At 44.7% G+C, this 27,221-nt stretch overlaps 1 protein-coding gene across 8 annotated transcripts in view; it reads left to right on the top strand.

Annotated features, from left to right (window-relative positions):
• The window catches only part of MCF2L (MCF.2 cell line derived transforming sequence like), a 280,436-nt gene that overhangs the window by 72,520 nt on the left and 180,695 nt on the right, over positions 1-27,221 (top strand). Inside the window, exon 1 of one of the 8 annotated variants that reach the window (XM_050947198.1) lies at positions 23,931-24,223. The exons of the other annotated variants lie outside the window; for them this stretch is intronic. Within the exon in view, the coding sequence (XP_050803155.1) occupies positions 24,073-24,223 (151 nt within the window). The 5' untranslated portion in view covers positions 23,931-24,072. Of the gene's footprint in view, positions 1-23,930; positions 24,224-27,221 lie in introns of those variants that run through there. 8 annotated transcript variants of the gene reach the window in all.

Here is a 27,221-nt window from a genome sequence, read left to right as displayed (position 1 = left end):
ATATAGCTTGTGTTTTATATAGCACATTTGTCCAGAATCTTCCCAAAGTTCCTTACGTACCTTACACAAATACACAAGGAAAGTGCACTGTTTAACATCTCTGGCAACACTCTAAAGCTGGCAGTGAAGGTGAGTAACTTAATTCATTGAAATTACAGGGAGAATTTAAATGGACAGAATGTGGTTACCCAATTTTGGAATTTGCTAATTTACAGGTTTGTACTCAGTGTCTAAGTAAATAGTGTGTGGGTGTAATGAGTAAGCTGCCTCCTTTTGATTACTAGTAGTCTTTTGGAACTGTAGTACGTGTATCTTTGGTCTCTAAATATTTAGCAGTTTCCACCGGTTGTTAAGTTTTTTTATTTATTTTTAATTCGTGATAAGGGAAAATACAGTTGATGTCAGAATGCAGATATTTTATACATACTTAGGAGCTAATGGCATGTACACGGCTAATGTAATATAGAGGGTGAAATTTGAATTTAGAGCTTATTCAAGCTGTCTGGTTTCTTCTTATGGTTGTGATAATCCCTTAAATCGAGGACTTAAGAAGTCCATGTACATCTGAAAGTTAATGAAAAAAGGGCAGGATATATGCAGTGTAGTTTGAGTCAGACTTCCTGGTTTATTCCATACTCTCACTGATTTGCTATGTACCCCTCAGGACCATGCACTTCCCTCCCGCACCCCAGGTGCCTCAATTGACCCATCTATGAAATGTGTAATAGTACCTGTTTTGTGGAGGTGCTGAATCTCAATTCCTTTTTTCTGAGCTTTTTGACATCCTTAGATAAAATTGAACTCTCTGATCAAATCAGTAAATTTAATACCAAATTAATAGATAATCTACTGATACCCGTGTGTGTGTGTGTCTGTGTGTGTGTGTTTTCTATAGGGAACAGTCTTGCATTGATAGGGTATGGATTAGATCACCTAAGTGATCTTTTTCTATCTCTTTTCTGTAAGATACTAGTCAGTAAAATGTCTTTAAACAGTATTCAGAGTACAGTATTTTTCCCACATGTCATTCAGCTATACCGGGTGACAAGTTTCTGAAAGCTTCGGTACATCAGCAGTAAATTAATATTCTTTAAAAGTCTGAATTTGTGAGAGAAATCACAGCAGGGGATCCCAAGCACGATAAAATCTCTTAATGAGAGAGGGATGAACTAATTGTTACTCTTTCCCAGGGTCTTGAGAGAGGCAAGATATTTTCTGCCAAGGTGGTTTTATTTACAAGGGGGGCAGATGCCTACTCATAGAGCTGGTTAAGAAACTTCAGTTTACCCATATTGCGACAGAATGTACAGTTCTTTTAAAAAGAAAAAAAATTGTGCAATTGGGTCAATTTCACCAGAATTTCATTTTTTGAAGAAAATGGGAATGAAAAGTTGTGACAACACTGAAACATCCTGAAATGAAACATTTTGATGATTCATTTTGAAACTACTGTACATACTTGTTCATAAGCCGATTTTTTTAGTTAAAAAGGGAAGCATCAGAGAAGGGGGTCGGCTTATGAATGGGTATAGAGAGGGAGAGGTGGGACACAGCCCCTCCCCCCAACAGAGGGAGCAAGGAGAGGCAACACAGCCAGAAGGGAAGAGTTGGGGCCAGAGTCTCGCTGCTTCTGTCCACTCTGCTCTCCCCCCAGCTCTGAAGCAGCTGCAGCTCTGGGGCTGGCAGGCTGCAGCTGTGCCATTCGGCCCCACTCCCCAGGGCAGGCTGTGCCCATGCCACTGGAACACGCTGCAGCCGTGCCACCTGGCCCAGCCTGCTGGAACATGCTGCGGTTGTGCCGACCAGCCCAGCCTGCTGGAGCAGCTCCAGCCAGGTCAGAGACATACTCCCTTGGCCCTCTCCAGATAAGGTGGGAAGGGATGGGATGGGGAGAGTGTGTGGGTCCCGGGCTAGGCATGGGGGCATGTGAGGGGTTGTCACAGAGGTTACTCCCCTGACTCCCAGTTTCCTCCCACCAGTTGCTGACCCGACCTGTCAGGGTAAGCAGCTGGCACACTGGGACACTTTGTTTACCTAGATTTACTTCCATGCCTGTGGATGCTCGAGGTAAACAAACCATCTCGGCCCACCAGTGGCTTATCCTGATGGCCTGGGAGCCAAAGTTTGCTGACCCCTGAATTATAAGGTCGGCTTATGAATGAGTTATAAAAAAATTTCCATTTTTACTAATCTATCTTGGGGGCGGTTGGCTTATAAACGAACCAGCTTATGATAGAGTATATATGTTACTTTTTTATTTGAATTTATTTAAAAATGTGTATTATATTACAATACAAAATAAATAAAAAAAATTTTAGTTTTGTCACAATTAAATGTATTGATCAAACTAAAACTTTTTTCCCAGAATTTTCTTTCATGGAGAACTTTAAAATTTTTGTTTCTTTAAGTGCTTCCTTGTGTCAATTCCACGTTAGGTGTGTGCATGCTGCGTGCACTGTTACCACTGAGGGAAAAATCTCTGGAATCTGTCAGGCTGGCTGTAGCGCCCTTTGGTGCTGCATGCATATGCGTTGGTATAAGGGGTGCCACTGGCCAGACACTCTGTCAGTTCCTTCTTCCCACCTGTGACGGTAGCTGGAACTACTCTTCTTCAGCAAGGCTTCTTCTCAGTGGTTTTTGGACTCTGTTTTTATAGTTTTAAATATAGGTTAGTGTATATATATTGTTGATATGGAGAGGGATCTCTAACTATTTACATTAACAGTATTGTTGAGGGGCTCTTTGCCCCCAGGGCCAAGAATGCCCTGGTCCTCAAACCTTGTGTCTCCTGTGGCAAGCCTCAGCCCATGAGTGACCCACACTCCAGTTGTCTGAAGTGTTTGGGAGAAACTCACGTGGGAGACCAGTGCCTGATAATTGTCTGGGCTTTCAACCCCACAGAGAAGAGAACAGCTGTAAGACTGAAGGCTGTCCTAATGGAAGCCTCTCTCAGAGCCAAGCTGCTCTGATTCTGCACCAAGCACATCAGCCTCGGTACAAAGTACTCCTCCAGCACTGCGCATGTCCCGGCACCATTCCCCATCTCCGGTGTTGAGGAAGAAGTACAAAAAGCAGCGCACTGATAGAGGGCGCTCACTGGTGCAGAAGAAGGAGAAACATGAGGGAGGCAGTGGAGTGCAACCCATGCTGAGCAACTCCTCCACCCCTGGTCCCACAATGGTATTGTCAACTCTGCCCAGAGTGTCAAGTCCAGTCCAGGAGACTCTGCCAATGCCTGGAAGCAATCATGGCACCAGTAGATTGCTGGTACCATCAATCCCAGAGGCCTTTGTAGCAGCCAGGGGCTTATTGACACTCCCACTCCCACCGATTCTGATGGAACAGCCACTGGCTTCAATCACCATGAGCAGAAGAGCGTGGGGTTCTGAGCACGGGCACTGGGCCTTCCAGGACCTTCTAGGAGCAAGCTGACCGGTACCGCTCCTCATCGAGGTACCGGTCGTACTCGCTGCACTGTTTGAGGTCCCGGTCGCAGTCCAGATACTATTGGCACCGCTCCAGATCTCGGCACCACTCGCGGCACCGTACCTCTTGCAGCTGATCTTGGCATTGCTATTCCAGGCACCAGTCGACCTCCCGCCGCCGCGCTGGTCGCAGGGCCCGGTCCCACTCCCGGCACCGTCACGACTCTCGGTACCATTCTCCATCACCGCGTAGGGACGGTTCGAGTGGACGCAGAGACCCACATCAAATGGTCTCCACCCCCCCTGTGGCCATCTCGTCATCAGTCGATCTCCTCCCATGCAGACACTGCATCATATGGGGATTCGGATAACCACCAGGGACCTCATCAGTGGCCCTTTTGGACACCTTGGGCCTACCACAAAACCCAAGGTGATCCACATATACCATTGCGCTCCGGCCCTTCTCAACATCGGGCGCCAGAGACCACAGTGAGCAGACCTCCCCCGGCGGGTACGGAGGAATCTCCAGCCCACATACCAGACCGCAAGATCCGCCGCCTCAGAACATCCCACAAGACCAGGAGTCGATCCAAGACCCGCTTGTTCCCAGGGTTTCATCCTCTTCTTCCCTGAATGAAGCGGTGGCGGGGACATCTACATCTGGACCGCCCCCCATCGACCTCAGGTCACACCAGGACCTTCTGCACCACATCGCCCTCAATATCAACTTGCCCGTAGAGGAAGTTCCTGAGGTGGATGACCCGGTTGTCAGTATACTGTTGGCGGAGGCCCCAACCAGGGTGGCCCTCCCCTTCATCCGCTGGGTCCAGGCTAGAGCGGATACCATCTGGCAATCCCTGGCATCCATACCCCCCACAGCCAGAGGGGTTGAACGTAAATACATGGTACCCTCCAAAGGGTATGAGTACCTGTATATACACCCCGCTCCTTGTTCATTGTTTGTACAGTCCATCAATGAACGGGAGCGCCATGGCCAGCAAGCCCCTGCTCCTAAATCAAGGGAGGCCAGGCGAATGGATTTGTTGGGGAGAAAGATCTATTCCGCAGGAGGCCTCCAACTCAGGGTGGCGAACCAGCAAGCCCTCCTGAGTAGGTACAGCTACAACACCTGGGAGGCAGTAGGGAAGTTTGCAGAGCTCATCCTGCAGGACTCCCGCCAGGAATTCACAGCTCTCCTGGAGGAAGGGAAGAAAGTTGCGCGGACCTCCCTCCAGGCCTCGCTGGATGCCGCCAATTTGGCAGCTAGAACCATCGCCTCTGCAATTGCCATGTGGCGTATATCGTGGCTGCAAGTGTCATGCCTGCCACCTGAACTTCAATACACTATACAGGACCTACCTTTTGGTGGCCAGGGCCTCTTCTCCCAGAAGACGGACCCTTAGCTACAGAGTCTGAAGGACAATCGTGTAATTATGCGTTCGCTGGGAATGCATACGCCGCAGAGTCAAAGACGATCTTTCCGGTCGCAACCTCAGCGCCCCTGCCTCGGCCGAGGCAAGACTTCACCAGAAGGCGAGGTCGTACCTCTCGCAGACGACAGTCTGGACCTCGAGGGGTAACAATTCTGGTCCCACCAAGCCACCGGCGGGACCGAAGCCAAAACTTTTGAGGGTGCGCCCAAGAGCACTGTACCAATGACCTCCCAGGATCCTTTTCAGTTCGCCAACCGCCTTGCTGCATTCCTCCCTGCGTGGTCCCAGCTAACTTCAGACCATTGGGTCCTCTGCACGGTGGAGTGTGGCTACCGTCTCTTCAGTTTGTTTCAACCCCACCTTCCCACCCTCCCTCCTCGTCCCTCTTCAGGGACCCCTCTCACGAGCAACTCCTTCTGCAGAAGGTTTTGAGGCTCCTTGTGATGGGAGCTATAGAGGAGGTTCTGGAGGAATTAAGGGGCAAGGGGTTCTATTCCAGATATTTCCTAATTCCCAAGGCAAAAGGGGGCCTCCGGCCTATCCTGGACCTGTGAGGACTGAACAAATTCATGAGAGAGTTCAAGTTCCGCATGGTATCCCTGGGAACCATCATCCCTTCCCTGGATCCCGGAGATTGGTGCGCTGCTCTCAACATGAGGGACGCATATTTCCACATCCCGATTTTACCTTCCGCACAGACGGTACCTACACTTTGTGGTGAATCGTCAACATTACCAATTTGCGGTCCTTCCCTTTGGCCTCTCCTTGGCCCCTCAGGTATTCACAAAGTGCATGGCGGTAGTCGCCGCCTCCCTCCGCTGTCGTTGAATACATGTCTTCCCATACCTCGATGACTGGCTTATTCGAGGGACCTCCGAGGCTCAGGTCAGTGCTCATGTAAATGTCATCAAGGCCCTATTCACCCGTCTAGGCCTGATAATCAGTCTGGACAAATCCATTCTGCTACCTACGCAGAGGATAGAATTCATAGGGGCCATGCTGGAGTCCAATCTTGCAACAGCCAGCTTGCCCCCACTGTGGTTTCAGGCTATAGTCTCCCTTATACAACGACTACAAAGCTTCCCAACAACCTCTGTCCGCACCTGCCTCAGCCTCCTCGGTCACATGGCTGCGTGCACCTTCGTTACGAAGCACGCTAGTCTGCGCATGCGTCCTCTTCAGACTTGGCTCGCCTCAGTCTATCGTCCACGCAGGGATGCCATAGACATGATAATCACGGTTCCACCAAGTGTTCTGGGCTCCCTCAACTGGTGACTGACGCTTTTCCTGGTGTGTGCTGGTCGTCCGTTCCATCCGCCGCAGCCCTCTGTGACCCTGACAACAGACGCTTCCTCTCTCGGCTGGGGTGCTCACCTAGGGCACCTTCGCACCCAAGGCCTTTGGTCCTTTCAGGAGCTGGCACTTCACATCAATGTCCGCGAACTGAGAGCGGTCCGACTGGCATGCCAGACCTTCCAGCATCACCTACAGGGCCATTTTGTTGCAGTATTCACAGACAACACAACGGCCATGTATTACATAAACAAGCAGGGAGGGATGCGATCTTCCCCCCCTTTGTCAAGAGGCGATGCGACTGTGGGACTTCTGCATAGCCCACTCGATAGACCTGGTAGCCTCCTTTCTCCCGGGAGTCTGGAACTCTCTCGTGGATCACCTGAGCAGGTCCTTCCTGTCCCACGAGTGGTCCATCCGTCCGGACATCCTCCTTTCAGTATTCCGGAAGTGGGGCTTTCCCCAGATAGACCTCTTTGCCTCCCGAGAGAACAGGGAGAGCAGGGCCTGGTGCTCTCTTCGATAAGGGTGCATCTGCCCGCGATTTCCACCTTCCATCCTGGGGAATCTGGCAGTTCGACCTTCTCTCACCCTATAGTATCCAGATTCCTTAAGGGCTTGGAGCGGCTCTACCCTCAGGTTAAGCGCCCTTCCCCTGCCTGGGATCTCAATCTTGTATTAGCTAGTCTCACGGGCCCTCCCTTTGAGCCGTTAGCCACATGTTCGCTGCTGTACCTATCCTGGAAGACAGCCTTCCTCGTCACTATCACCTTCGTGCTTTCATGGTAGATCACCCGTATATGATATTCCACAAGGTACAGCTGCGACCGCACCCGGCTTTCCTTCCCAAGGTGGTCTCTGCCTTCCACATTAATCAAGACATTTTTCTACCAGTCTTCTTCCCGAAGCCACACGCATTGCGCCGGGAACAACAGCTACATACCCTGGATGTCCGCTGAGCCCTCGCCTTTTACATCCAGAGGACCAAACCTTTCAGACGCTCACCTCAGCTATTTGTAGCGGTCGTGGAGTGCATGAAAGGCATGCCTATCTTTTCCCAGAGGCTCTCATCCTGGGTGATGTCCTGTATCCAGACATGCTACGACTTGGCCCGCGTTCTGACTGGCCATCTCACCGCCCACTCTACTCAGGCTCAAGCCTCGTCTGCCGCTTTCCTGGCCCACGTTCCCATCCAGGAAATATGTCGCGCAGCTACCTGGTCTTCTGTCCATACTTTTGCATCCCACTATGCACTGGTCCAGCAGTCTAGAGATGATGCCGTCTTTGGCTCAGCGGTCTTACATTCCGCAACGTCTCGCTCCGACCCCACCGCCTAGGTAAGGCTTGGGAATCGCCTAACTAGAATGGATATGAGCAAGCACTCGAAGAAGAAAAGACGGTTACTCACCTTTGTAACTGTTGTTCTTCGAGATGTGTTGCTCATATCCATTCCACACCCGCCCTCCTTCCCCACTGTCGGAGTAGCCGGCAAGAAGGAACTGAGGAGCGGAGAGGCCGGCAGGGGTATATATCCAGCACCATAGCAGCGCCACTCCAGGGGGCGCCCTGCCGGCCCACCGAGTGTTGCTAGGGTAAAAATCTCCGAACGTACATGTGGTGTGCGCACATCTAACTGGAATGGATATGAACAACACATCTCGAAGAACAACAGTTACAAAGGTGAGTAACCGTCTTTTCAAGATGTGGCGCTCTCGACATTGAGGCTAAGGAAGAGGAAGAAGTCCCTCCTCTGATACAAGCCTCTTCCTTTTCCTCCCCGTACAGGGACATCTCTGGGCTGAGTAGCTCACTTCCACAGGATGACCTCAGGGTCCATCAGGACCTTCTTTAGCAGCTAGCAGCTAACCTGGGGTTAGAGACTGAGATCCTTAAGGAATCATCCCACTGCCTTAACAGCATTCTGGCTGCAGCAACTTCATTCTAAAGTGGCCTTACCCATTAATGAGGCTGCAGTGGGTTTAGTCAAGGCCCTGTGGCAAACTCCTTCTCTGCCTCCTACCTCAAAGAGAGTGGAAGAGAAATATGTGCCAGCCAGCAAGTCTAGTCTTCCACCACCCTTCAGGTTCCCTCATTGTGTCAGTAGCCAACAAGTGGGCCAGATGGATGCTACCCTCCAAACAAAAAGACGTGTAAAAACTGGATCTGTCTGGGAGGAAGGTTTATTCAACAAGTAGTCTGAAGCTGCATATCTCAAACCAGCAAGCCCTACTGGTTAGATACAACTACTATCTGTGGGACTCCTTGTCCAAGTTCAGACTCTCTCTTCCTCAGGACTCGAGACAAGAATTCTCTGCCCTCTTGGTGGAGGGTAAGAACGTGGTTACTAACCTTCCCTATCTGTTGTTCTTTGAGATGTCATGTCCATTACACGACCCTGTCTCTAACCCCTCTATTGGAGTTGGCGGGCAAGGAGGAACTGAGAGGGTGTGTGGCTTGCACTGCCCCTGATACCGGTGCATAAATGCTTTGCACCTGAGGGTGCTAGAGCTGGCCCGACAGATGCTACTGATAGAAAAATTTCCAGCAACGACGCAAGCGGTGCACACACACCGAACGTGGAATGGACATGAGTAACACTTGAAGAAAAACAGTTACGGAAGGTTAGTGTGGTGTGTTTTTTTTTTTTATTGCTTAGATATGAAATGAAGCCACATTTTGAAATCCTTCACAAAACAGAACTTCCATCCTCTAGTCATCTCTACACATACCCCTTTACAGTAGTTCCTGAAATGGGGCTTTCTTATGATATAAAAAGAGTAACATGCACAATTATTTCAATTTAAAAATTCTACGTCACATTATACCATGATTGTTCTACTACTGAAGATATCAAAATTCTTATAAGAGCCAAGAATATCTTTTGTATTTACTTCACAAATAACTTATTGTACAGTCATTGATATGCACAATGAAATTGCTTTTATTATTTTAGGTGTTTAAACAACTATTTTATGCTGCTCATCTGCAGAATCTCTGTTGGGTCCAAAATACTGTATTCTTAGGATAGAATGTCACTTCAGCAAGAAGTATTTTAAAGGGATGCTCTCATGTATGTTAAATATACCATGTGATTTGTGTTAGTTTATAGTTTGTTAGAAACCATTTTGGATTATCATCCTCATTCTATTTCCCCCCCCACACACACACATACGCCGCCTTGTTTGCAAAAATAAATCAATACATTTCCAAGAGATTGAGGAGAAAAAGCTCAGACCTTGCTCCTGCTGCAAGGTTTTGAATCTGGATTCCAAAAGAAACTACTTCAACATTTTGGGATGTTCAGGTCCAGAGTTCTAGTTTGGGTCAGCCTTTTTAATTTTTTTTAAATCTTCAAAAAGAAAATAAATACTTGGATTTGCATAGCATCTTCCATCTGATTTACTTCATAGCATTTCTAACCATTAATGAATTAATGCCACAGTAATTCACACCTTATGTATGTTGATTCTTGGTTGGACATTAGCATGGTTGTGGAATATTTTGGAGCTGTGCTGTTGAGTAATATCAGTTATCTTTATTAAAATATTAATAATCTGAAAACCAGTTTTATGCCATTTCTGACAGCGCCATTGTTTGTGTTTTAGTCAGATAGAAATTGCATGGATGATTTTTATTGAATTGTGCCCTTAATTTTTTTTTTTAATGAAGGTAAGACAGCACTGTTGCGGGTAAAACTCTGTCAGAGCTGTACTAAAATACATGCTTCAGTTCAACCAGAAGTTATGGGCTCAATATAGGAATTACTGGGTGAAATTCTATGACCGATGTTATGCAGTAGGTCAGACTAGATGATCATAATGGCCCCTTCTGGCCTTAGCATTTATGAAAAGCTTCGATTGTTTATGAAGGCTAGGGAATAGTTAAGAGCTAACATCATGTACATCAGACATGTGGATGCTTAACAGCAAGACATGTAAATTAAAGGGGTTTTGTATCTGTAAAGGTTTAATAGATTTTTGCCACTGAGTTTCTAAGAATAAATGCTACTCTGATGCACTCTACTATAGAGGAGCTCACTTCAGAAGAGAAAGGGAAGCTTGTTCTGATGATCCTTTAATGGAAGTGGGGGTGAAGGTGCTAGATAGCCAACCGATTGTTCACAGAAGGGCCTTTGTGTGGAGATTGCAACAGTATGTATTCTGAAAGATGAACAGACGCTTAGGAGGAAATATTTTTTTAAAGCAATTTTCAAGAAAATTTCAAGTTATAAACCAGTAAATTGATATGAAACGGTATTTTGTTCTATTCCAGAGTTATTTTGTATTTTCAAATAAGAATTCTTAACAGTTTCAGATCTGTTTTCTGGTTCTTAACTTTTATTTTTGGTTTAATTGTATGAGAAAAAGCTCGTTGAACTGCATGAATTAAAAAAAAAAAGACTAGCTTCATAAAGCATTACAAGGGTGTTTGTAAGGGGCTGGATATTGAGGAAGTCTGTTCCCAGCATTTGTCTGCATCATTTGTAGAGGTTCTTTGACTTTGTATAGAAGTTCAGCAATTGCCTATTATTTCCTAAACGTTTGTTTCCAGAAAACTGAAAGAAGAATACATAATCCTGATGTTTAAGCAAGCTGAATGAAGTTGGTAAATTGGAGAGTGAGAGAGCAGACTTTGCATCTGCTCAGTATTTTATAGCGTTATCCATCCATTACAAATGAACTTTGAATTTACTCCTTTTATCTTTGATAACTTAATCAGCTGCTTGTGCTTGATAGTACTGAGCACCAGTGACTTGTTCAGTTATGTTCCACTGAGATACTGAATAGAATCTTAATTGACTATAGTAGAAAATTCTTCCAATAGAATTGTAAAATCCCATTACTTTACTTCCAGACAGAATTGTGTTTATAGACTAGTAGTGTTGAAGTTGGCTGTATATCTGCACTATCATAAATGCATTTTTCCAACTCTTGCTAGTGTATAATAAGCTAATACAAATCTGAAGAGCATTTTTGTGTCTTTTGAAGGAGTTTGACTGCCGTGCTTAGAAATTGCTTTGTTTGTGACCAGTTGGTAAATATTTCATGATATTTCTACACTGTGTATGTAAACAATTTAAATATTTTATTTTTCTACTCTTTCCGGTTACATCACTCTAAAGTAAACAAGATATAATTTTATTAAATTGTTCAGGGAGAAACTGAAACAGCCAAATAGCTAAGGGCCAAAAGTTTATCTCATCCTCTGTGGATGCACAAAACCCTGAATTCAGCTGGACCATAGTGGTACTGGTACATATGAGAGGCAGATTGCACACATGGACTCTACATCTTTTATCAGCTTAGGGCAGGGGACTCAAACACGCGGCCCGCAAGGTTATTTTCTGCGGCCTGCGAGTTCCTCGTGGCTCCTCCGCCATCCCGCAGCGTTTACCTAGAGTGACTCCGGCCTGACGCGCCTGCCTGCTGTGCCCCCGGATTGCTCCGGGAAGCAGCTGGAACCTGGGGGAGGAGGGGCACAAGGGGTGTGTGTGTTGATGTTGCTTCAGGCACTGTGCCCAGCATCTCCCATTGGCTGCGGTTTCCTGTTCCTGGCCAATGGGAGATGTTGGGGGCAGTGCCTGAAACAACAGCAACACCCACCCCCTGTGCCCCTCCTCCCCCAGGTTCCAGCTGCTTCCCGAAGTGGTGCGGGGACAGAGCATGCAGGCAGGCAGGGAGCCTACCCTGCCCCTGGTGCGCACAGGGCCAGAACCCACCCCCAAGGCCCTCCTGCAGTTGAACCCGCTGCCCATAGCCTCTTGCCGCACCCTGTACCCTGACCCCCTGCCACACCTCTCCAGCACCCCGACCCACTGCCCTGAGTCCCTTGCCATGCCCTGTACCCTGACCCCCTGCCACACCTCTCCTGCACCCCAACCCACTGCCCTCAGCCCCTTGCTGCACCCCGACCCCCTGCTGTACCCAGCACCCCTCCTTCACCCAGACCCCATGCCCTCAGCTCCCTGCTGCACCCCTCCTGCACCCGATCCTCTTCCCTGATCCCCTGCTGCACCCCTCACCTCTCCTGCACCTCACACCCCAACTCCGAGCCCTGAGTCCCTGCCAAACCCCACACCCTCCTGGTCCCCCTGGGGGCAAGGAGGGGCGGAGTTGGGGTGGGGATTTTGGGGAAGGGGTTGGAATGGGGGCAGGGCCTCATGGAAGGGGAGGAGTGGGGATGGGGCTGAGGGCAGCAGGGGGGAGGGGTCAGTCATGTGGCCCTTGAGCCAATGTACTAGTCCTCATGTGGCCCTCCTGGTCATTTGAGTATGAGACCCCTGGGCTAGTTCAAATGTTTGAAGAGGGAGGAAGACATAATTTGATTGTGGTAGAGGATGCTACTATAAATCTTTAGAAACGTCCAGTACAGCAGCAGTGTCTGTGTAAACTGATAGTTAAAGAGCTAAAATGGGCCTGAACCAAACCCCCATTTCTTTGTACCTGGATTTTGGAAAAGTTTTTATCTGGATCTGCATTATGCAGAAAAATTATCAATAAATCAGCATTCTTTGATTTTTCTCTGTGTATTAGCCACAAAACTTTTTCTAGCATGATTTTTGTTTGATTGAGATTCACTATACTGTATGTTGAAAACATACAGTCGGTGTGTGGGCACAAGCACGCTTATAATTATTAGGTATCTGTCATAGGAATTGCAATTTCTGTGACTTTCCCATTTCCCTTCTCTGCTTGGATACATCCCTCAGGATGTATCAGGAAATCCAATCTGATTTTGTAATGGGGGCAGGTCAATAGGTGTAGTGCTCTCCAGTTCTATTTTCTGTCTCTAGGGGTACAGAGCAGATGTATTCAATGCAGTAATGCTCAGAGCTAATGGAGGGGTCCCCATGGTCACTGTCTCCATTTGTTACAAATAGGAGCAGAGACAGCTGATATGGCCAAGTCTGACTTGGGCTTTCTGATTGCACAATGCAGAGGACTATATTGCCCATCCCTGCTTCTCACATGAAGCTTACGGCGCAGCAGGGATGGCCGACATGCAAACTTTGACTTGCAAATGGGAAGCACCACTTATAATATTGGAAAAACAGTCTGGACACAGCAAATGTGGCAACTACCCTATAAGGCCTGATTTTTGCAGGGAGGGAGATATTCATTAGGAGGACCCTTAGTTTATGGAGATCTTGGGCATGGAGGTTCCCAATTTCCATACCATTTGTTTGTAGGTATTACTCATGTGAAGGATCTTACAGTAAAGTGTTCTCCTCTTAGGATGTAGGATAAGATTTTTTTTTGCAGGGATTCATTTGTTGTGTCCTTTCTTTATTATTGGTCCCATCTTCCCTGCAAGGCTTCTTGCATAGTGAAGTCATGTCATTTCATCATCTCCTATGTGCATTCAGTGTGTGTAGTTTATTGGTGTCCTTCAACATCATCCTTTGACCATTGTGTATAGACAGAGTAGTACAGCAAATCACTTAAGTGCATTGAACATCTGAGTTCTGGAAATGCCCTGGCACAGTTATAGACAGTGCTTAGACCTGATCTAGTGAATCTCTGAAGAAGACTCTCTCTAAAGAGTCAAAAATCCAAAGCCAAGAATTAGTGAAAGCACCACTGAATACAAGAAAAAATTATGTAATATATTCAACTATGGGAAATCAGTAGTCTCTCTTTATGTATCCAAAAGCTTGGCACATGACATCGAAGCTGATTGAAATGTGTTGTTTGGTTACTGAATTAAAAAAAAAACAAACCCCAAAAAACAGCACATGCAGGCAAATAATTCACTAAGGATAGAATGAGCTGCTCACTTTCTTGAAGAATTGTAACCATGGTAACTGCATCATCCTATTTGTGCCAGGCTTTGAGACAGAATGTGGGATTTGATTCCCAACTGTCAGAGCTTTTCATTTTTACACCTTGACTCTTAGTGACAATTCCAGATGATCTAAAAAGGCCTAGTCTCTTACTCTGTTCAAATCTTGTTTGTGTGAATGCCTTTCATTACCTGTGGTTTTTAAGAAGTGACTATGATAGTTCTCTAACTGATAAGCAGTCTGGAAAAAAAATTCTGATCACGCAGTTTAGAACTAAAGTTTGCTTGTCTGACTAGGAAACTGGTAGACCTCCCTCCTTTAATGTTTCTCACAATTTTGTTTAATTATGTGTTAATTTGCATAAAGACCCTGTTGGAGGCCCACTTGAGTGGTGGTTAAAATGAGCAGTTCAGTATGAATTCTGTGTTTAATTATATTATGAAAATCTCATCCTTTATTCAAAGTTTTACATAGGCCTTTGTCATTTGTCAATCTTGCATCCCTATAGACATTGTCCAATGGAAGGAAAACACAGTGCTGCATTATAACAATGAACTAAAAAATTCTTTTGTCTTCTGACAATTCAGAGATTTTCTTAGCATTTGTTAAAGATCTCTCGAAGATATCATTTATAACACGGCATCTTTATAAGATATTACAAGTAACATACTTCTGTGAAAATGAAATATAGCTAATATTGTACATTTGCAATCAATGTAATACTTCAAAAATATGAAGAATTTCTAAACATATACTTTAATCTAAAACAGTTGTACCTAACAATATGCCAGATAAAACAAGGGGGGAAAAAAGAGGATTATTAAATGCAGGGAAAGGATTAGGACAGACAGTGGAAGAGATGTGAATAGAATTCAGGCTCACTTGACTCCTAGGTCAGTGTATATTGTCCTACCGGTAACCAGAGGGAACATTTTTCTGAAGAAAGCAATGGTAGCAGCAGAAACATCCCTTTTAATACTCCCTGCATTTAGCAGCGAGTCCTGACCTGACTGGAGTAATTCAGTTGACTGAGAGGGAGAAACTAACTCAACTATGTACATAGCCACAAAGCAGCCATCCTCCACTGCATACTTTATTTGTGTAGATTTATACAAACAAAACCTATCCCAGATAAGGTTGCCAGACGTTCACTGCTGACTGGGCCGTTAAAAGTCCAGTTGGCAGCATGGTGGGGCTAAGGCAGGCTCCCTGCGTCTCCCGTAAGCAGTGGCATGTCCCCAGGGGGACATGCTGCTGCTTTCAGGAGCCGCCTGAGGTAAGCACCACCTGGAGCCTGCCCCCCTCCTACACCCCAGCCCCTGTCCCAGCCTTGATCCCCCTCCCACTCTTGAACTCCTTGGTCCCAGCACCCTCCTACACCCCTAATCCCCAGCCCCATCTCAGAGTCTGTACCCCCAGCCGGAGCCCTCGGACCCCCGCGCCCTAACCCCCCCTGCCTCAGCTCGGAGCCCCCTCCTGTACTCCAAACTCCTCATTTCTGGCCCCACCTTGGAGCCCCCTCCTGCACCCCAACTCCCTGCTTCATCCTGGAGCCCCCACCCACACTCTGAACCCCTCATTTCTGGCCCCACCCTGGAACCCACACCCCCAGCCCAGAGGCTGTATCCCCTCCCACACCCCTGCCCAGAGCCCCTGCCCATACTCTAAACCCCTCAGCTCCACCCCCAGCTCAGAGCCGCTTCCTGCACCCGCAACCCCTCATCTCTGGCCCCAACCCAGAGCCTACACCCCCAGCCAGAGCTCTCACCCCCTCATGCATCCCAACCCACTGCCTCAGCCCCCTCCCGTCCCCTGAACTCCTAATTTTTGGCCCCACCCCAGAGTCTGCACCCCCTCTTGGACCCCAACCTGCTGAATCATCTTGGTGAAAATGAGCGAGTGAGGGTGGGGAAGAGCGAGCGACGGGGGAAGGGCAGATGGAGCGAGTCGGGGCAGGGCCTTGGAGGAGGGGCGGGGCAAGAGTGTTCAGTTTTGTGAGAGTAGAAAGTTGGCAACCCTTATCCCAGGCTCTAGGTGCCCCTGCCAACTATTTAAAAGTACAGATCCAACAGCAATCTACAGTATATACACCAATAACTAACTAAGTCTTACAGCAAAATAAATCTCTCTCTTCATAGTTATTACCCTCAAGCAGTGTATCTCTCCTGAAACCCCCTCAGATAATGTTGGGCTCCAGGGACACTGCAAAGCCCATCAAGTTTAGGCTTTTCAGAATAACTGGGAAATGTGTCCCGAAGTTGCCCTCATGGAGGATGCTTCCTCTTTTTAAATGAAGGAAGTGCCAGCTTGAGTTCCCTCAGGGCTTGTCTACATCACAAAGTTGCAGCGCTAGTGAGGGAGTTACAGCGCTGCAACTTAGGAGGTGTACACATCCGCAGGGCATCACCAGCGCTGCAACTCCCTGTTTGCAGCGCTGGCCGTACTCCCGTTTTGTCCCAGGTGTAGAGGATCCAGCGCTGGTGATCCAGCGCTCGTAATCAAGTGTAGACACTTACCAGCGCTTTTCTTGACCTCCGTGGAATAAGCAGGTATCCCAGCATACCTGAGGAAGCCTCTCTGGTAATCAAGCAGGTCTCCTTCCACGCGGTTTGCTCCGGTGTTCTCCGAATCCCCCCCCCCCCAAGCGGGTCTCCTTCCCAGCGGTTTGCAGGGGGGTTCGGGGAACGCGAGAGCAAACCGCGGGGAAGCAGGTCTCCTTCCCCGGTTTGCTCTCGCGTTCCCCGAACCCCCATGCAAGCAGGTCTCCTTCCCGCCGTTTGCAGGGGGGTTCGGGGAACGCGAGAGCAAACCGCGGGGAAGGAGATCTGCTTGCTTGGGGGTTCGGGGAACGCGAGAGCAAACCGCGGGGAAGGAGACCTGCTTGCACGGGGGTTCGGGGAACGCGAGAGCAAACCGCGGGGAAGGAGACCTGCTTGCACGGGGGTTCGGGGAACGCGAGAGCAAACCGCGGGGAAGCAGGTCTCCTTCCACGGTTTGCTCTCGCGTTCCCCGAACCCCCATGCAAGCAGGTCTCCTTCCCCGCACCCCCGAGCAAGCAGGTCTCCTTCCCCGCCGTTTGCAGGGGGGTTCGGGGAACGCGAGAGCAAACCGCGGGGAAGGAGATCTGCTTGCTCGGGGGTTCGGGGAACGCGAGAGCAAACCGCGGGGAAGGAGATCTGCTTGCTCGGGGGTTCGGGGAACGCGAGAGCAAACCGTGGGGAAGGAGACCTGCTTGCTCGGGGGTTCGGGGAACACTGGAGCAAACTGGGGAAGGAGACCTGCTTTCCCGCGGTTTGCTCTCGCGTTCCCTGAACCCCCCTTGAAGCCACCCAACAGCGCTGCAGTGTGGCCACATCTAACACCACTTGGAGCGCTGGTTGCTGTAAGTGTGGCCACTCTGCAGCGCTGGCCTTATACAGCTGTACTAATACAGCTGTAACAACCAGTGCTGCAAAATTGTAGATGTAGACATACCCTCACTAATCTCAGTTGTGACAGAACAGTGAGGAGAGAGGCAGTATCTTATCAGGTTTTACGAGCTTAGCAACAAAACTTATGAAAGATGTACTGTGCCCCTGTTAAAAGCTTATAACTGGAACCTATTTACTTCAGAACACTCAAAGCCCCTTCTCTCCTGCTGTTTGTGTGTCAAAATTTGGCTTTTTGCATCCATCTTGTTCTGTATAGTGTTGTTTTGGGAGGGTCAGAGAGTTGTTAAACAGCCTTATCTAGAATGGCTTGTGACCAGTGCCTCCATTAGTTTGTGTAATAATCACCTTCAGCCCATCTCATTACCTGTGTGACCAGTACGCACTGCTACCCGTGTGCCATCTCCAATCATAGCATTAGCACACAGGTCATAACTTTCTTTTTTTAATCCAATACAATGCTAGAACTGGGAAATTAAGACCTACAATATGAGGCAACTTTCAAAAAGGTTTGACAGCCTTTACCTTTAGGTATTATTTCAAGAAACATAAATATTGCCTGTTCTCTCTAGGATACTGTAATCTTTTTATGGCTAGAAGGGAAGATATATGATGGAATTTCATAACTTGTGAAATATTTTGCTTCTGTTTTAAAATGAAATAATTAAACTGATCTTTAGTGATTTTTAGGGCATGGCTGAACAGTAATGTGGTTTAAAAAATCAAGTGAAGTTTTTTGAGAGCGGTAACTATTTAAATTCCTGAGAGTGAGGGATTGGCCGCTGGGCTATAGTGCATGTATAAATAGACATGTTGTCAATTTACCTCAGTCCTGAAGGGCTTGTATTCATCTGCTATAACAGTCATGGTCCACCTTCGGGGATAGGCTGTCAGTTAGGGCTAAGATTGGACAACTAACCTAATTTTCACATGCAGCCTAATTCAGGGTTTGTCTGGTTTTCTAATGAAGTCAGTAAAAGCAGCAAAGAATCCTGTGGCACCTTATAGATTAACAGACGTTTTAGAGCATGAGCTTTCATGGGTGAATATCCACTTCGTGTGCATCTGACGAAGTGGATATTCACCCACGAAAGCTCATGCCCCAAAACGTCTGTTAATCTATAAGGTGCCACAGGATTCTTTGCCGCTTTTACAGATCCAGACTAACATGGCTACCCCTCTGATAATGAAGTCAGGTGGTGCTTTAATAATATACTTGCTAACCTCCAATATTTACTGGCAAGGTATTGGGGATTTGTGATAGCTCCCTTTTATGGACCCATGCAGCCAGTTAGCTATAAAATTCCTCTTAGTAGCTGTTCTCTACTTCCTTTACCTGTAAAGGGTTAAAAAGTCTCCCTACATAAGTAGAAGAAAGGGAGTGGGCACCTGACCAAAAAAGCCAATGAGAAGGCTCGAACTTTTGAAAATTGGGGGAAAAACTTCCTGTCTGTCTGTCTGTGGTGTTCTCTCGGAAAGAAGGGTCAGAGCAGTTATGCTGTAAGAGCTTGGGCCAGGTATGAAAAATCATCAAATCATACCTAGAAACTACTCATTAAAAATCCCAAACATGTAAGTAGATCAGGAAATGCCTAGGAAGATGCGATTCGGTTTATCTCTGTTTGTTTATTTAGGGCTCGTGGACTCCTCTGTGCTAACCCCAAATGCTTTTCTTTGCTTGTAACCCTTAAGCTGGGCCTCAAGAAGGTTTTTCTTAATGCTGAATTTTTGTAAGTGGGTTTTTTAAATCTAGCAATAGCCTAAGTTTTTTTTCAAATATTTTCTTTTTTTGTTTTTAATAAAATTTACCTTTTTAAGAACAGGATTGGATTTTGTGTCCTAAGAGGTTTGTGCACATGTTTAATTAGCTGGTGGCAACAGCTGTTTTCCTTTTTCTTTCTCAGCTCTTCCCTGGACAGGGGGGTGAAAGGGCTTGAAGGTACCCCACAGGAAGGAATTCCCAAGTGTGCCTTCCTGGATTCTCAAAAGGGTTTTTGCACTTGGATGGTGGCAGCATCTACCCATCCAAGGTCAGAGAAAAGCTGTAACCTTAGGAGTTTAATACAAGCCTGGAGGGCCTCTCTCTCTCAGCTCATGCAAAACCAATCTCTCTTGCCTATGGTATTTGTTCATCTTGTGAGTTTATTTTAAAAAAAATATAATATATATATACACACACAATCACATCATCCTTTGAAAGAGCTATCACACGTATTTATAAAACAAATATAGCACCAGTGCAAGATAATTTACAGGTTCTATAGATAGCATACCTCTATTCAGACATCTGAAACAAGTAAAAATACAAAATAGGAATCACTTTACACTAAAATTTCATACATACGTGCGATGGAATCAACTTATTGGACAATATAATAATTCCAGTTGAGATGTTTTTATTTGTATGTTGGTTTTTCAGCAAGATCAATGATCATTTGTGTGCTGTGAGCTAATTAACAGCTTGAGCTTTTTTAATAAACATCCGCCCTTGTGACGTGCTTTCTCCTCCAGTTCATTGATTCCTGATCTCATTGATCATGTGCTGCTGTTGAGGGACACACATGGCACCTTAACATTTTTTTTCAAATATACAACATGTAAACTGGTGTACACTCTTTAATTTAGAGTGATTGCAAAGCTGTGCTTGCAGCTCTGTCTGCAGAAGCACCTAAGGTGTCCCCCATGCAGGAGCAGTGGGAAAGAAGATGGACTCCTCCATAGAGCAGCAGATCCTTCAGCCCAGCCCACCACCTTTTGTGCTGGGAGCTGGAAGGCATATAGGGTATGTATGCCTCCTGTGTGCCTTGCATCCTCTTGTGCACCAGAACTGCACTGGTGCTGATACCAGAACTTTCTGCACTCATGGAGGAGGATCATTTTGTGCTACATGTGAACTTTTCAGAGCTATGTAGTTAATACAAGGTTGTAGGAAATAACTTACTCATCAGTGTTGGAAAAATTATGTCAGGGATTTCAAGATGTTCAGCAAGATAAGACACCTGTGTGCACACAAAGGAGAAGGAAATAATGAGTGTCAAACAGCGAATTAATTTCATGAGCTCAAAGAAAAACTGAACTTATTTTACTAGGGAGTGGAGGAATGCTTGGACAGTCATAAATTCTCAAAGGAAGATTCAATGATAACTTATAAAATGCAAATTAATGGAATGGTAAGGTTCTTGTGTGCAACCGAAAGTAGAAATTTATTCAGATAAGTGGAAAAATTAAACTTGCTCCATTTCATGATTTTTTTGATTCTACCACTCTGTGCATAGTCATTAAATGTAGTCACAGTGGTGTTCCCCTGTGCATATTACTGTTTACAAAGTAGAAAGAGGGGATCAGGTGCCGTCTAGTTAGTATTGCCAATTAATGTTCAAAGAATATTGCTATCTTTTCAAACTGCTAATTAGCTTGTTGTTGCAGTACAGAGTACAGAAGAAATCCTGTCTCTGTACTTTTTTGTTATAGTAACCCAACAGTAAGGAAAATACTCAGATTTATTTTTTCTGGTGATATGAGGATGGCTGCTGTTTGGGAAATGCTGCATCACACCATCTGTTTCCTTCAGATTGTGAATTGCCATGGACATTGTTGTGATTAATTTCTTTGCTGCTAAGAACAAATTTGAATGCATGAAAGAAAATTAAAAGCTGCTTGTAGCAATGTTATTGTGACTTAATGCTCCGATTTCATTGGGATTGTGGGTCCTTGGTACTTTTGCAGTTTGAGTTACAAAGCTTCATCAAGAAAGGGTACGATCCATCCTTTGTGGCACAGGGAACATAGGAGGTAGGTGGAGAGAACACACAAGTTTTGCTCCTGCTTAAGTGTAATGATTCCCCACATGGGTCATCAGCAGAATTTGAACCATGAGCCTTCAGCAGCACACCACAATCTAGCACCGTTTGAACTAAGAGTAACTTAATTAGCTGGTAGCAGTAGACAGCTGTTTGGTCTCCAGGGAGTCAGATACTATGGGGGAACATTGACACAGATGGTTTGTCAGTGTTCTGCATAAGCATCAGGCGGCTCAGGAGAGTGCTTGACTAGCACGCACTGGCTAGCACAGAGCCCGAAGACCAGCAGTGGACTGCCAGCTATGGGGAATGTCCAGTTGACTGGCATATACTGTCTGCAGCAAGTGCTAGCTGATCACGCACAGTGCTTCTGCTCAGAAGCTGAGTAGCAAGCTGTGAGGTGCACTTGCTCTCCCTAAGCCACCATGCTGTGTAATTGCATGTGACCAGCAGCATCTTACTGCTGCTTCTAAGTCTTTTACACAAGAAAAGGTGGACCTTTGCCCAAAGTTTAGTTTTTGTATGTCACAAAAATTAAATTCCATTCTCACTCGTTTTGCTATTGCTTAGGCATTAAACATCTAATGCAATGCAAATGTCCAAAACAATTTGTTTTTGTACATGTTTAAGCTGATTTTCCCCCACCCCATTTTCTGTTTTTGTGCGTAATGAGTCTTTTTGGTTGAGAGTAATCAAGCTAGCCCATCAGTTTTGTAATGGTTCAAGTATTTTTTTGTGGCAAATTTAATAACATGGAAAGGGAATGAAATTTGCATGAAGTATACCAGTGTTTGTGTGTGTGTGTCTCTTCTTAGTTGTCAGATTTTGCAATTGTCATGTTTATCAGTGTTTTGTTGTTGAAAGTTTAGCATTCCACAGGCCACAACTGAACAATTAACCTTTCTCAGGGAGGCAGATTCAGCCTGTCCTCTTTCTTTCCTGCAGCAGAGATGCAATAGGAACTTTATGCACAGCATTTCACCTGTGGGGCTCCTGATTTCCCTATGCAAGTGGGAGTTTGTCAGCACAAGTAATTTGATATGAATCCTTGCTCCTCTTCTTGACACCCAGCCTCCAGCAGCTCTCAGGGTTCAAACTGTGACTACAGGTGAAAAGTATGTAACTATTAAGAATGCCCTTTTCAACCACCCCTAAGAGTTCCATTGTGTCATAAATTTCACTTAAATAAAAAACCCTCTGCAATCCTTATCATGAGTGAACAAAATTTTACTGGTCTATTAGTATATATGATAGAATTTTTTATAAAACCCCCCACCAAGAGCAGAAACAGGTTTGCTGATGGAGTGGAATACATGCTAGCTAGGGCCCTTCCACCAGCAGAAACTGGTTTTAAATATATATATATATATACCTCACCTGCCTTGTATCTACAAATATTCTAGGAAGTTAGTGATATTCAGCATAATGGGACTTGAAACAAGGATTCTATCTTTAGTTCACTTTTAAAAAGAGAGAGCTAGTTGATATGCTGTATTCAGAATATTTTTTCTGATATATATGTGTATAATGGGACTTGAAAAATATACCACAGATTTACCACAATCCCATTTGTGTGTATGTGTGTATATATAAAAATAATAAATGGGATTGTGGTAAATCTGTTACCACACAAGATATAGTTAAACATAAGTCAATGGAAATAATTGACTGCCAAGTAAAGCAGTGTTATCAATTTCCTTTCTCCCACATTGAAAGAGACGCGGGAGCGGACAGTGCAGAATTTCCTGATATGTTTTAAGAAAGCAGGGATCCATTTCCTTCCTTCCTTCCTTTCCATTGTTAGCTGTTCATTAAAGTCCCAGGAAGTTTCAAGTTTTTCTTTAAGACCTTTCAGCTTGCTTAGTATGAAAACTCACTTTGACTTTGAAAGGTTCAGGTCTGTTCTATGCAGGTTTTCTGTGTGTTGCGGGGATGGAAAGCCCAATCAGACTAGATTGGTGAAAAAGTACACCCTTTCTAGCGTACAGCATTGTACTGGCGTCAATATTTTCTTCTGATTTGCTGGTATCCTGGCCTCGGGGATACAGGCTGGTGCAGATGCGGGCACAGAAATTGTAGTGAGTGTCAGCATTAGATTTCTGCCTGACTGAGTGCTGATTTGTGAATGCTTGAAAAGGACCTCCAAGTGCCCTTCTTCACTGAAAACCTAAGATGTCACTTTGTGACAGTGGAACATTCCTGCACTTCAGCGAAAAGGATGCGAACATAGAGCCAGTGTTACTTGGAAATGGAAAAACAACTCTTTGATACTGTGGGACAGTGCATGCTGCCGTAAAGAATTATCTAACTGGATGTGTCTTCTCTACTTCATCAAAAACAGCTTGAAGTTGTTTTAAAAAGTTGCAGCTCAGTGCAAAGTCACGTTGAAAAATAGGTATTTTTGAACACTTTTGCTGTTGGTTTTTCTGCTAGCCTCACCTGCGTAAGTGAGAGAAAATTTTATCTGCTGTCACTGAAGATGAGAGCTGTGAATGTATTCTGTATAAAGATGTCATATGTTCAGTATTAAGGTGCTAAACGCACTTGAAATTGAAAGAATGTTGTAGCTTCATCTAGAAATTATCTTGGCATTTTCTGTCAGTGAGATACAACTGCAGTAGTTTATTATATCTGTTTGCTTTGGTTTCTGAGGAACAGCATGAACAGTACAAATTATTGACCTGCACCTATTTCTAGTTCTTAAAACTTCTGTCTTTTTCACACCCTTTCCCTTTTTATAACATTTGAATGCCCCCCTTCCCCCTCCCCACTGGGATTACTGGAGGAGAAAAAATTTTTGTGGTGCCATTGGCATAAAAAAACTTCTTTTGGACGTGTCATCAGAACACAGGTCTGAAGAATTAACTTTTTCCCCTTGTTGAATAACTTTGAAAATACAAGAATACATCCATGTCTCTACACGGATTTTTAAGGGACGGACGAGAAGGTCATTACAGATTATTAACAAGAGTCAGCCAAACCCTTCGCAATGTCTCATCCACAGTACTTCGTTCCCTTCCAAAGAGACACTCGCGAAATAACACACGTCGAGCATGGTCTGGTGAGATGTCTTCATGTTTGGTTTTTTTTGCCAGTTAAATATTGTATCTCTTATTGAATAATTGATTTCTAAGCTCCTGGCCCTAAATTATAGTGACATTTTTACTAGGTTTTGCATTTTTCTTTTTTCTTAAATACTTTAAAAAATGCATTTAAAGTTGGAAGTCAGACTGAAGAAAAACTTTGTTTTGACAGTCCTCCTAGACTGAACAGAAACAAGTTGCATTGAGATGTGGCAAGTCATCCTCTTGTTTAATTGTATTGCTAATACTAGAACCTACTTGTGAAAGAAAATAGGAAAATTATCCTATATTTTTATATTCTACCTATGCCAGTTAAGAATTATGAAGTGGCAAAAGCAGCCAGATGTCTGGTGGGGTTTTTTTTGCTTTTTGTATTGTTTTTAAGGGCTGTAAGTGGTATTTAGGTAATGGTTTTCATAGCTACTGTGATAATTCCTCCATTACTGATGTTTTTTCTTAAATATCAGAATACTGAATAGGCATTTTCTAAATTCAGATTATATACATCTGTTGGAATCCAACAGCTGTTCAGAAATTTTGGATTTCTTGTGTATTATATACTATTTATTGAACAGTGTTTATCCTCCTCTCTTCCCCCCTCACCCTTTTTTTCTTACTTTTTAGTATTTACTGGGATTAGTCCGTCTCTTAGGAGACATACAGGAACAAACATATTGGAACATATGTGATTTTGTTTTTCCTTACACTCCTGAGCGTATTATACAATTGATATCCAGATAGCACAGCTTCTTAGTAGGGCTGTTGATTAATCGCAGTTAACTCACATGATTAACTCAAAAAATAATCGTGATTAAAAAAATTAACAATTAATTGCAATTTTAATTGCACTGTTAAAGAATAGAATACCAATTGAAATTTATTAAATATTTTGGATGTTTTTCTATGTTTTCAAATATACTGATTTCAATTACAACACAGAATACAAGGTGTACACTACTCATTTTATCATTTTTACAGTGCAAATATTTGTAATAAAAATAATATAAACAAAAGAAACTGTATTTTTCAGTTAACCTCCTGCAAGTACTGTAGTGCCATCTCTTTACCGTGAAACTTCAACTTACAAATGTAGATTTTTTTTTTTTGGTTACATAACTGCACTCAAAAACAAAATGGCAAAATTTTAGAGCCTGCAAGTCCACTCAGTCCTACTTATTCAGCCAATCGCTAAGACAAACAAGTTTGTTTACATTTATGGGAGATAATGCTGCCCACTTCTTATTTACAATGTCATCAGAAAGTGAAAACAGGTGTTCACATGGGACTCTTTTAGCCTGCATTGCAAGGTATGTACGTGCCAGATATGCCGAACATTCGTATGCCTACTCATGCTTCAGCCACCATTCCAGAGGACATGCCTCCATGCTGATGATGCTCATTACAAAAATAATGCGTTAATTAAATTTGTGACTGAACTCCTTGGGGGAGAATTGTTTTCAGCTCTATTTTACCTGCATTCTGCCATATATTTCATGTTATAGTAGTCTCAGATGATTACTCAGCACATGTTCATTTTAAGAACATTTCACAGCAGATTTAATGGAACATAAAGAGAGTACCAACCTGAGATTTCTAAACCTAGCTACAGCACTCAATCCAAGGCTTAAGAATTTGAAGTGCCTTCCAAAATCTGAGAGGGATGAGTATGGAGCATGCTTTCAAAAGTCTTAAAAGAGCAACACTTCGATGTGAAAACTACAGAACCCACACCACCAAAAAAGAAAATGTGTTGGTTGCATCTCACTCAGATGAAGAAAATGAACTTGCACCAGTCCGCACTGCTTTGGATTGCCATCAGCATGGACGCATGTCCTCTGGAATGGTGGTTGCAGCATGAAGGTATTATACAGACAAAACTACACAGGATCTTTTCAAGGGGGCAAGACAAAAATGCCACATTTATTATAACACAATTTGATTTATGACCAATAACCAATACCTACACACACCCATCAGATGTTCTGCAGCTGCTGTATGGTTACCAGTCCTGAACATAGCTTGAGTCTGTGGCTTGATTTTACAGCTTGGGTTCGTACCTTGTGGCGGCTAACTGGCCAGGAAAGCCAGGCACAAGGAAGGGCTGGGTCTGCCTTCCCATGTTAGCAGCAGAACGTTACCCTCCCAAAGTCTTCCATTTCACCCATCCTTTTTGTAGGCTTTAGTTTGAATCCAGAGTCTATAGGTCTTGCTGTGTCACGCTGCTTCTGGGTTTGGTATGATTGATCACCCGTCAGTTGCAGACATGACTTTCAGCCTCGGACCTGGCTTTGATCTTCCCTCTATTGTACCTTTCATTCTTTTCTTTTAGGGTGGACTCTTCTTACTTTGTTAGGGCTGTTGTCTGCATCTTCAGCTGTTGGTGTTTGAACTCTGTTTCATCAGGACAGGCTGGCACTGGAGGTTGATTCCATCATCCATACGTACCTCATTTGCACATCTAAACTAATAAGATTACAGCAGAGTTTTGCAAAAATGAAGGTTGCAGCAAACTTTTACAAAATGGAGTAAGCATTGTAAAGTGGAGTTTGAGTTACAATATGGCAAACAGTGAACAGAAGTAGGCAAGTGTAATGAATGGCAAACAATGAACAGAAGTTACAATACTGAAATGGTGCAAGTCTCGGGATTTAAGCAGGAATTGGATTGATGGTGAACCTCCAAGGGCAACTGGCTGAACTATGGCTCTTAACAAGCATTTTAATTGTCAATTAGTCAGTCATTGGGGTAACCGGTTTTATGAATGAATGTTTCATTCATAAAACTTTACGTGTGAAGTTACATTAATAAAGTGAACAATTAAACAATTTCATTCATCAGTTCTACAAAAGGACATATTAATCTTTAGTGCATCTGGCATGTAAATATCTTGTGATGCCGGCTATAAAAGTGCCATGAGAACACCTGTTCTTGCTTTCAGGTGACGTGAACAAGAAGCGAGCAGAATTATTTCCTGCA

Source organism: Gopherus flavomarginatus, chromosome 1 (genome assembly GCF_025201925.1).
Source record: "Gopherus flavomarginatus isolate rGopFla2 chromosome 1, rGopFla2.mat.asm, whole genome shotgun sequence".
NCBI lineage: Eukaryota > Metazoa > Chordata > Testudines > Testudinidae > Gopherus > Gopherus flavomarginatus.
The sequence above is the reverse complement of the archived record's forward strand: the minus strand, read 5'-3'. Positions and strand labels throughout refer to the sequence as shown.